Genomic DNA, 12,396 nt, shown 5'->3' on the forward strand with positions numbered 1-12,396 from the left:
CAGTGCACTCACTGGCTGAGTGCCGGTCACAAAAAAACGACAAAAAAATAAAATAAAATAAAATAAAATAAAAGATACAACTCAGGAACAGCCAGGTGGAAGAGCTGTACAGGGCAAGGTGTGAAGTGAGGGGAGTGGGCGTGTAGAGCTCCCATCCCTCTGTGTGGGCACCTCACTCTTGGTACCTCGATGTGTTCACCACCTTGGCAGCTCATGAAATCTCATTGTTTAAGAGTTTTTATAAAGCTTGATTTCAAGCTCTGTCCCCAAACATTTTCCTGGTGAGGCTGAAAGTCCTAACCCTCTAAGAGGCTGTCTAGGGGCCCTATTCTAAGTGACCTCATGATCCTACACTCTGGTGTGATCAAAAGAGACTCCTTATGAATAGCAAAAGACATTCCTATGACTCAGGAAATTCCAAGGGCTTAGGAGCTCTGTGCCAGGAAGCAGAGATAAAGACCAAATATATTTCTTCTTATACCACATTAAGCAATATCATGTTTATGAAAATGTATTATTTGCATGGTCCTAAGTGTGCCTACTTGAATACTTTGTATTGATTTGTTAAAAATATTTTTTTTCCCTTTTCTCTCTTTCACTAGCTGTTCCATAGTTTTAATAGAGCCATCATTCCAAGACCAGAAGGAAGTAAGTGCCTATTTATAAAAATGACTGTTCATCATCCATTTTCATGAGCTACTTTGTGTCCATTGCTGATGTCAAACTGTTGCTGGGGCTCACTCTCTGCACCTTCTCCAAGCTAGCCCTCTGTATTCTGTCTCATCCACTGGGGACCTCCTCAGAGTTTCTTGGACTGCTATAACCCTCATTGATCTTTCCGATCTGTGAACTTTTCTATGAGTTTTTCTCTTTCCCTGCAAGACCTAAAATGCTTTCTCTACAATTCACTTTGATATTTATTCACAGCCATAAATAATCATTTAAGAGTTTCAGGTATGCAGCCTTCAACTTCCTAAGTTGTAAGCTCCTGTGGGTAGGAGCTGTTTACCAGGACCCCATTCTTAACCCCCCTCACCCCCACCCTTCATATCTTTCATCCTTCTAGTCTCTAAGTATGGGCTGTACAAGTAGTACAATGGTACCTTGGAACATAGCAACGAGTAACAACTAAGCATACTCAAATATTCTAGGACAATGATCTTCACGTGCATTCTATGTACTAGAGGAAAATGAAGTACTGCCTAGCTCTGTGCTCTTAATTTTTACTAAGATGAGCAAAAATGTAATCAGATTTGCTGGGTTCTTTATGAATTAACTTTTGATATATTTGGAGACATTTGTCAAATGTCCACAGTTTGAAAACACTATGTTATGTAACGTATGATTTAAAAATAATCATGATGACTTGAGCCAGTGCTTGAATAAAGACATCTCATGTAGCTTGGCACTGGAAAATGACAGCGAGCCATGGAAGGGTGGAGCCATGGAAGGGTGGATCCACGGAAGCACCTTCTCATTCCCTCTCCCTTCTCCTGTCTCCTTCTCTCCTTTGTCTCCCTCCTTCCCTCTTTTTTCCCCTCTTTCTTTTTTTGTTATAGGGAGGTTAAAACTTTTTTGGGAAACATAGTTTTGCTAAGCAGAAAAAAATACTTGTATTTTATAAAAGTTTGTGAATTCTTAAACAGTAAACCTGCTTTTCTCAAAATTCTCCACAAGCTTAGCATTATGGATTACGTACCAAGTTTACATTCATGGATTGTTCATGTAATCCCTCTGAGAGCCAAGGGTTAGTGTTACTGTGCCCTGGGTTCTACATGCAGTGGCTAAGGGTACTGCTTTTCTTGATTTAATTTTCAGAACAAGAATTGTCTTTCATCAGAATATACAAATATGCTAGCCTAATCATAGTCCAGTATCTATATGAGAAAAGGCATAAAATTATATTTTAAAAATAGTCTGTTCTGCCACATGAATCATCTGTTTTGAGTTCATTATGAAAATAATAAAATATTATTTTAAAAGTTTGGAGCATGGTGTAAAATATCAAAATTTTAATTCAAGGTTATTGCCCAAATATTTTTTTAAAAAGCTTTTCTTCAAACTTTCCCTTCTAGGTTTAAGAAAAGTTTATGTTCTCAGATTCTTAAGTAATTTAAGAACCTTCATTCATATATGCAAGAATAGTTTTCTTTAACTGACCTGCTGTTGGAATTTTTGGCAAAATATGTCTTGACTGTTTCTAGATAGTTTTCCTTAGAGATTTGTATCACTTTCTTTTTTACTTTAAAGTAAGTTATATCTATTGTTAGTTATTGGTAATAGATGTCCTGATACTCCAGCCAAGTGTTCTTCTAAATATGTAAAATTCCTATTTATATCATTTATATAGGGAATACGGGGCATTTAATTTTTTTAAAGTAGTGAAATTAAGATTAGATTTCAGTAATTTTTTTTCCTATCTTTGTAAGGAAGAGAAAAGTGATAAGTAACTGTGCCCTTAATATTTTATAACGAATGGTATTTCTTATAGGTGCACAGTTGGATAAGATGGGATTCACAATTCTCAGAAAATGTATCAGTGCAGTTGAAACACGAGGTAACATGATTGTCTGAATCATTTTATTCATGAAAGGCTATAGGTATGTAAAATCTAAAAGCCATTTAAAATACTTGTTGCATGGTTAAGTGTTTGCAGAATGAAATGTGTTAATACAAAATGCTCATTCTAGTTATCAGAGGATCAGTTATTCCTTTACTATGACAATGTGGGATTTTCCTTTTTATTTACATACTTCTTCTCTGTATTAAAATAAAAGGTCAATACTGACATGAAAATTGTTAGTTTGCTAGATCTGCCATAACAGGATATCATAGACTGAGTGTCTTAAACAACAAAAATTTATTTTCTCACAGCTCTGGAGCCTAGAAGTCCGAGATCAAGGTGTTGGCAGGATTGGTTTTCTTCTGAGGCCTCCCTGGCCACCTTACTGCTGTGTTCTCACATGGCCTTTTTTCCATGCATGCATGTTCCTGGTGTCTTTTGAGCATCCAAATTTCCTCCTTTTTAAAGGATGAGTCATTTTGGTCCTACTAAAAAATGACCTCATTTTAACTTGATCACCTCTTTATAGGCCCTTTCTCCAAATACAGTCACATTCTGAGATTCTGGGGTTTAGGGCTTCAACATATGAATTTTAGGGGGACACAGTTCAGCCCATAAGAATCATCAGAAGAATCAACAGTGTTGGACAACTGTGTTAGTCCATTTTGTGTTGCTATAACAGAATACCTGAGACTGGGTAATTTATGAAGAAGAGGTTTATTTGGTTTACGATTCTGGGACAGCTGCATCTGGCACGGGCATCAGGCTGTTCTTACTCATGGTAGAAATTAGCAAGCAGCCAGCGGGTATAAGCAGGTCACATGGTGAGAGGAAGCAAGAGAGCGAGAGGGAGGTGCCAGGGTCTTTTAAACAACCAGCTCCCATGAGAACTAATAGAGCAACAACTCACTCACTACTCCCACCCCCCAGGGAGAGCATTAATCCATTCGTGATGAATCCATTCCCATGACTCAAACAGCTCTCAACACTGCCACATTGGGGATCAAATTTCCCCAATGTGAATTCTGGGAGGACAATATATTGAAAATTCCACCACTTAATCATTTTTTCTTCAAGCATTATGAAGATATTTTTCATTTTCCATTGTCTTGTGGGCTCTCGTTAAAAAATTAGTTTTATTGGGGTATAATTTGCATATAGTAAAATTCACTGATTTTTAACTGTTCAAATTAAAGAGTTTTTTTTTTTTGAAAAATATGTACAGTTGTGTAACTACTGCTACAATCATAGAAGATTTCTATTTTCCCTCTAAATTCCTTTCTGCTCCTTTGTGATCAATCTCCACTCCCTCCTTGGCCCTTGTCATCCACTGAGCTGCTTTTTATCACTCTAGTTCTGCCTTTTTTTAAAAAAAGCATTTTATACAAATGGAATTATGCATTATAGTCTTTTGACTTTGGCTTTATTTAGTGTAGTGCTTTTGAGATTTATCTTGTTGAGTGTATCCTTTGCTCATTTCTTTTTATTGCTGATTAGTATTCCATTATTTGGATAGACCGCATTTGTTTATCCATTTACCTGCTGATAAATATTTGGGTGATTTCCATTTTAAATTTAAGGATAGCTAATTCTTCCACTGACCAAAAGCCTAAAGGATTTTTCTTTGTAGTCCCTAAGAAAAAAATAGGGCCCTAAACTTTGTAGCCATTCCAGCAGACTTTGGAGAAACCAGTATTGAACATTGCAAAACAAGTTGTTTCTGGAGATTGAAGTTCTCTTTGGTTAGAGACCCAGTGCAGTCTGGATAAAGTGAATATTTAATTCACTTTCATATATTGTATATTCCAGTCCTACTTTGGATGACTTAGTGGGACGAAGCATTGCATTCACATTTTCTGCCACAACAACGTCTTTGTTATAAAGCCAGGACTGCCACCTGTGAAATAAGAGTGCAGGATAACGGATGAATACGAGCTGTTTTATGATTTGGGATTTGCCCATCAATAATGACAAACCAAGCCACAGAAAGCCTTTTCTCCCACGTTTTCTTACAGTGGCAATTCAGGCTGACAGATTTTCATTCATTTCTGCCTGCACTGAAGTTGAGCTGACAAATTTGTTCATTTTCTTAGTGCTTCAAAAATTTCAAAGAAATACTATAATTTTAATGTCTCTCATTCGACACTCATGTTTCTTTCTTTCTGAAGTTCTTCAGTTAGAACCTATATCATTTGCATGCTTATTAATTTTGATAAATTCTTTCCGAAGAGGGTATGTTTTATATATACTTGCTTCTTCCTGAACATATAAAAGTCTATCTAGAAGTCTTTTTCATTCGTATGTGTAGTTCTGTGGAGTGTTAGGTACATCAAATGGAATAAATATATATTGGAATCTACATGTGTTGAATATGTTGTAAATATATAAGTTGTTGGATTTTTTAACAGAAAAATAAGTCTACATATTTTAGGTTAGATTTTCCCATTTTAAAATAAAACACAAAAAGCATGTTTTTCTTTTCAAATCTTTTGTTCCCAGAGGTTTTCCATTATTGAAATCTTTTGCTTTCAGTTGAGTAATAGACTAAAAATAGTGTTTAAAAGAATCAACAGTCAGATCATATTATTAAAAATGACGGGGAACATTGTAGAATCTCTCAGGCTTTTATCCTAAACTTGGAAATTCCTTCAAGGAATATTGCTCTTAATGATTTGCCCCAAACTGGATATCTTGGCTATTGATCTTTTTTATGTTACAGGTGTTGTTACTTCACTATTTATTTATTTTTCTTTTGCCAGTCGGGATAAAGCTAGTTCATGTTACTGTAACAAGAAACCTGTAAATCTCTGTGGCTTAAAACACAGGACATACTTTTCACTCATCAAGCGTTGGTCAGAGGGCTTTGCTCATCCCTCAGATACCTGGGCTCATGGGGCACCCAGCCAAGTTAGAGGTGCCTGATTGCCTTGCCAGAGGGAAACAGAGCTCTGGAGGGCTTTGGACCAATAAGTAGATGCTCTGTCATTGAAGTGAATTACATTTGCTCACAACTAATTGGCCATAAATAGCTACATGGCCCTACTTAACCCCAAAGTGTCTAGGAAGCACAGCCCTACCATGAGCCTACAAAACAGGGAGAGAGCTGAAAATAGTTGGTGAATAGCATTAATGACTACCATGCACTTCTTGGGTCAACATGCCTAATGCCAGAAACATTTAATAAGATCTGATTGGAGAATTATTTCTAAACACTGTCTTCAGTGTTTTAAATATGACTATCACTGTCAAACTGCCATTTTATATAATTTGGTTGAAGTAGTTAACCTTTTTCTTAATAAAAGTGCCAAATGTCATTTTCAAATTATCTATCTTATTTGTGATATCACTGAAATATTTGCAGAGTATCAGACAAATGTCTAAAATTTACTATAGTCGTCATAAAGGAAAGAAAGCATTTTTAGTGTAGTAATATACTAACATATCTCAGATAATATATATAACATAAATGGTATCTCTAATAAATACAATAATATATACAATATATAGATACTAACATATCTTGGCCTGGGTAGGACTATTTCGCAGTTATTCTAATTTTGAGTTAAGAACAAACTCCATTTTGCTATGGTGTCAGCATCAGTTAACAAATCATACTCTCTCATTTCCGTAGAGTTATTTGCTCATGAAGTTATCGGATGTGTGGGAATCAGATCAACTGAGCTTTCATCCATTTACCAAATATTTCTAATAATATGTACCAATTCTACCACTAGGAACTTATTGCTTATGTATACCAAGTGGATTTCCTAAAGCAGTTGCTCCCGAACTTTTCTGCACATTGGAATCACTTGGGATCTTTAAAATACTGGTGCTGGGCTTTAAATACCCAGTCAGTCTGACTTAATTGCTATTGGATATGAACTGGGAAGTGAGAGTTTTATAAGCTGCTCAGGTGATTCTAATATGTAGCAAAGTTTGGAAACCACTGTCCTAATGGGAGAGTTGCTCATGTATTTGAGAAATGGGAAATCCAATTGTTATCTTCATGTTGATAGTGTCCTGGTACATGGAGAACTTGTCTCTTCTTTTTAAAAATAACCCAACCTAAACCCAAACAAATGAAGCAGAAAAGTTTCAAAGAAAATAGCACAATGTCCTTTTCCTTCCCTCAATAACAGATGACTTATGGTAGTTAAATCCCAGTTCTAATCCGATGCCAGTCAATTAGCCGGTATTTATTTAGCATTTACAGGGTGTACATAGCCTTGCTGTAGGCCTTTGGGATACATGTTAAAGGTTGGCTGCTTATGATCTTTGATCCCTTAATGGTAGACAAAACGTAGAAATTTGTAAGCAGTTGAAATATACCAGGAAATAAAAGAAAAATGCATAGATTAAGAGAATCTAAGTGCATGTTGATGGATTGGAAAGGACTTGATGTTGAGAACTGTGTTTAGAAATAGGCTTCTTCATATTTAAAGGCTAGAAAAGTATATTTTGGCATTTAGAGAAACCTTGGCAAAGATGTAGAGACAAATATGACTGAGACAAGCCAAACCTGATTGGAAAAGAATGAAGAAACAGAGTAAAAGCAGGTATTTAGTTATTTGCATTAATTGTGAACAAACTGGGTAAGTACTGGAAGGTGGTGGATATCAAAGTAGCAGGCTTAGAAATGTAAATATGAAAACTAGTATTGGTAGCCATTTGTGGGATGCCCCAGAATTCTGCTTACGATGGAGTATTCCATAAGTGAGATAACTCATTCTGTATAATAGATTTGGCAGTGGGGCAGACAGCACAGGTATATCCGAGTGATTTGGCTGAAGTTGTGCTTGCAATGTTTAGCAATTGGTTGTATATGGAGAATAGAGTTCTGTAAGGAATTTTACCTTCAAGTTTTAGTTTGGGAAACAAAGGATATCGAAGAAACTCAGGGGACCATGGCAGACCTGTTGACATATGCCAGTAACAGCAGAGGCTCTTCTTGAAACTGCAGATTCCTGAATCCATTGAAGATCTTTTGAATCAGATGTGGTGGCTTGGTGTCTGCTTTAGTCAATGGGAGATCCAGTAAGAAGGGGTAGTCAAGTGGAGAGAGAAATTTTCTAACTTTATGCTTGTAGGGGTTAGGGGAAGCCATAAGGGATTTCCTGAGAGAGGAGAGTTTATGAAGGCCCTGGGTAAGGGATTTATGTTGTTTTGGGGATTATGAGAGAGAACATGGATGTAGGGTAGAACCTTCACCCTAAAATATGACGCTGAGGGAAGAAATAACTAAATGGCTAAAAGAGGCTATGTTTCAAATGTGTGAGAAGCCAAGAGCAATTAAAATTTTGCATGCTTTGTAGGTGCATCCAAGGCAACACTCAGACGTGTTGATGGCAGCTCTCGTTCTCTCATGCATGGCTTCACCTCCCATCTCTTACCTGTCTGCATGACGCCTAGTTTCTGGCTCCTTTGTGGGAAAACACCCCATTACTCTCAGGCAGTTTTACACACCCTGTCCTCCATTGGCTTGGCCTTGCTGAAAGCGAACATTACTGGGCAGCCACCATGATCTGTTGCTCTCTCATGATGGAGTCTGCTGCTCCTCCTACATCTCTAGAAAAAGGCTACAGACTTGGGGTTCTCCTTTGCCGCTCCTGAGCTGAGTTCTGCAGGACAAGAGGAATTGTCCAGGTTCACACATACGTGTTGTGTTAGAAGGAAGGAATTTTGGTAGAGGAAAAGAGTGGAGGAGGAAGTGTAGATGTTTTCAAGAGTGTGATGCATCTGGAACCTAAGAGTCATCAGGCAAGACAAGAGGAAGGGCTGGAGAGTAGCCTGGAGGGAGGGAGGCTCACCATTCCTCTGCGGAAGAGGTTACCTTGTCTTTGGTGATGAGAGGTGGTCAGGTTTAAGCTCCAAAGTGGTGCAAAACGAGGCATTTAGGAAGGTTCTTAACCTCTCAGACCCTTAGTTTCTGAAGAAAAATATAACTAGGAAGTTCATAAACACTGTATCTGCAACTCAGGTTTGCGAGGATTAAAAGAGCTAGGTTTTGTACACAGTAGATAATCATTAAATGTATGTCTTCATTTCCTCTTTTCATCCTCTCTCTGCATTGTTTTGGCTCAAGAATGTGCACGCTCCTCATTTGACATTTATATTGCCTGATATTGTTAATTATATTCCCTATATTTATTTTGTGTCTGGAACTTTACTATTTACTTGGAATGGAGAAAATGTCTTATTTTTACTTTGCTTGTCTCTTCTCATTTCTAAGTATAGCCAGTGCCTTGCATACATAGTATGTAGTCAATAAGCAACTGTTTTTTGATTGTGTAGTCAGATATTTGACTAAAATGCCATATTGGTGATATTATGTGTTCCAACAATTTGAAAAATTATTGGAAGAATTTATTCTTCTTTATGTAGTTGGAATTACTTTCACATAACATATGTAGGATTGGTCTTCATTCCTTTATGAATTTGTCAATTCACGAGTTTCTGTGAGCATCTTTCTGAATTATGGGTAATATATTAGACATAGAAAGATATATCATGTTACATGTGAAAGGTCTTATAGTTTCAAAGCTTGAAGTGCATTTACATAATTTCTTCAGGTAGATAACTCACCTTCCTAAAAAGGAACCATCCCTCATGCCCTGTACATTGTCTTTTCTGGACATGCATGACACTTAGTTTTTCAGGTGCTCGTGCTATAAAATATGTAAAAACAAAATAAGTCTCTTTTGCTTAAATACATCTTAGTTGCTATTTTTTAAATAGTCTTTATGATTTAAAACTAAATTTGCATGCCACTTTTGTTTATGAAGTTTCTCTTAAAAAAATCTTCCATATGTGAATAATTTGAATATTCACTTTAATTTTCTAGAGTATGACATTAAAATGTTGGTCTAGGCAAGCTGTCAGTTATCAAATCCAGCATTGTAACAAGCTGTGAATTCATGGGATAGAAGTAGGAAGCCACATATAAGATGTGATAGTCCTTGATTTGTCACATGTAAAAGTGAATTTCTCTTCCTTTGAAAAGGAAAGTTTTAGATTTTTGGAAAATTTCACTGAAGTTGGCTTGATTGTTCTGCTTCCAGAACACTTTGGAATTGTATGGAGTTTCATGATGGGCTCTGGTAGAGGATTATGATGTATAGCTTCAGTATTAACCTTTGTGGGTGTAGGAGGGAATTACCAAAGTGAACTTGCAGCATATTTTACCGCAGTTGCACATTAATCTTAAATTGCCAAGGGCAAATTGCGTGCAAAATGAAGAAAATAAAGAACAGCTGTCCTCAGAAAATTTACAGCAAGCAAGCTAGCGTTTCTTGCTCACTGTCTCTTTTTTAATCAGAACGGGTGTGAGGTGAGTGTGGGAGGCAGTAGAGGACAGTCTCATGTGGGAGGGAGCTGGAGAGTCTTGTGGTGTCTGCAGAAATGCAAATGCAAAGTTGAAATACTAAATCCAGGCAAGTCAGGACTGAATATTCATTTTCCCAATTAGTAATCTTATTTGTTTTAAGAAAACTCTGAAAAGCTATACCTTCTGAATGAGTGGTCAAGTTAAGTTCATAGGGGTGAATACTTTCTATGAGATGGTGTACTCTGAATCCTTGCCTTTATCCCAAGTTCATGTGGTTTAGGGTTTAGTTTATGGCTATTACTTTCTTGTTGTGCAGTGACTTTTTTTCCAGCCCATGAATTCTACAACCTTCTTTTCTTTTTCTGTTACCTGTGGTTTTATCCATTTTTCTCCTCTTTATCACATCCACACAATAGGAGTTAAGAAAATTAATAGGACTTTATACAGTCATTACAATAAGTCATCTTGCTTCTGGGTATATTTGGGGTTGGAGATTGGGTTGGTACAAGAGAATGACAATGGTACACTTTCAAGGAGTGTTGGAGGTGTTTTTAGACAGAGAAAACTTGGTAAAACTATCTTGCTGCAGAGAAAGCATGGTACATTTTGTGTTTGCTTCAAGCTCTGATGAGGTCCGTCTCCATGTTATTGAAATACTGTCTATGCACTTAGAGAAGAGCATGAGCTCAAAAGGCAGTCTTGATTGTGATCTTGGTTTTAGCACTCTGACTCTGCAACCATGGCAAGTTAGTTATTTAACCTCTCTGTGTCTTCGTTTTATCATTTGTAAAACAGGATAACACTAGTATCTCCTTCATAGGGTTGTGAGATTTAAATGAGAATGCTTAGGACATTGGCACATGGTGAGTGCTCAGTAAATGTGAGTTGCTGATTTGGAGATAAATACAGTAATTAGGCCGATCATAATAAAGTAGTCCAAGTATTGATTCAAGGCTTTATGAGCTCTGAGGAATTTTGTTTAGATTTTTTTTTTTAAATAGCAATTTACATAAGGAGATAAGTCACCTGAGTTCACTTTATCTGGTAACTTTTTGTGGCTCTTGTAACAAGCAGCAGAATGAACTGATTTGGCTCTTGACATCCTGTTCCTCGGTGTCTTGTGGACATCTGAGCAGTTAAATATCTTCAGCAGTAAAATGATCAGAGAGAGGGCAAAGAAAGGGAAGAGGCTCAGGAAAAACACCAGGTTTTAGATTATCCCAAGCTTTCTCTCAGAAGCAAAAAGATAAAAGAGAGAGAGATGCCATTGTCCCAGGTTGCCTGGAGTTGATTTAGTGCCTCTGCTGCAGCTGCTCTGAGGTGGAGAGACAGATGGCAGCAGCGAGACACCATTAGACCCTTTCTAATGTTCTCTGTGGAGAAGGGAGGGAAAGGAATCAGGCAAAATGCACCTGCCAACTCCTGCCTTGAGTTTGAGTTTCTTTTCTAATTTATGTTAGTAAAATTTTGCTACTAAAACTTGAGCTGCACGAGTGATGGATTCGGAAACAAATCTACTTGTATTTAGCTGCCCCAGTGTCCTATGGCAGTGGAAATAGGGTGAGGGGAAGAGTCGGTCAACAGTACAACTTAGTGGTGACAGGGAAGCTGAATTCTGCCAAAAGGCCCAGAGGCTGTGAGATACTTCTGTCACTGAGGTTCACACTGTGAGGGAAGACCGAAGGGCACTTCAAGTGAGTCGTAGTTAGTGCCTCTGTTAGATCCTGAGACAGGTGGACTTCAGACCTCTGGGAAAGTTCGGGACCCCACGTGTTACTAATGAAAGAGGAAACTCCTTTTTACTCTGTAGCTTTCTTGTAGTCCCTGTCTAGGTGCTTTGCCAGTGGCATGGTGGTTGTCAAGTACAGGGCTGTCTGTTCAGAAGCCAAAATGTTTTCTATTATATTGGCTAGAAACTGGAAATGAGGCCAGCTACATGTACTATACGGTTCATTTTGACCCTAATATTAATGTACCAGTTTCTAAACCAACCACTTTCTGTATTCACAACTTGGATTTGAGAGTATAGATTTAGAGTCAAGCCTAGAGGTGTCTTCAGAGTCCTGAAATGATCAGGACTCCCAAAAATATTAATTTAGACCTGGCTTTGGATATTGGCCTTGCACTTTCTCCATATTTCTCACTTGTGTTGGGATGGGAAGTGGTTGTGGAAGTGGATGTGATGGCCAGCCTCAGCAGGCACAGCTACCCTCATGTGCCAAGCTGTCTCATTTCTGAGTTCAGTCTCTGGCTTGTTTGGGTGTGGGCAGACCATGCGAATGAAATCATGAGCCCTTTCCTTCAAGTGCCTGCTGGTAGGGAGGCTGTTCATCACGATACAGAAGTGAGCTTTCACAACAAGAGTATGTGAAAGCCAACATGAAAGTGAAAGCAAGACTTCATAGGAAGAGAAAATGCAGATTAGTTGCTGGCAGGCAGTAGCTGTCTGTAATGTTTTTCTATCTGCAGCCCAAATAATTATCATCCAGGGGAAAAAATTGCCAATGTT

General features: G+C 37.7%; 1 protein-coding gene across 2 annotated transcripts in view; it reads left to right on the forward strand.

The window, feature by feature from the left end:
• ARHGAP10 (Rho GTPase activating protein 10) overlaps nt 1-12,396 on the forward strand; it is a 300,664-nt gene that overhangs the window by 162,326 nt on the left and 125,942 nt on the right. For both annotated transcript variants that reach the window (XM_063107709.1, XM_063107710.1), the window contains exons 12-13: nt 603-648; nt 2,492-2,557. In XM_063107709.1, coding sequence (XP_062963779.1) covers nt 603-648; nt 2,492-2,557 — 112 coding nt within the window. The remainder of the gene's footprint in view (nt 1-602; nt 649-2,491; nt 2,558-12,396) is intronic.

Source organism: Cynocephalus volans, chromosome 9 (genome assembly GCF_027409185.1).
Source record: "Cynocephalus volans isolate mCynVol1 chromosome 9, mCynVol1.pri, whole genome shotgun sequence".
In the NCBI taxonomy this organism is placed as follows: Eukaryota; Metazoa; Chordata; class Mammalia; order Dermoptera; family Cynocephalidae; genus Cynocephalus; species Cynocephalus volans.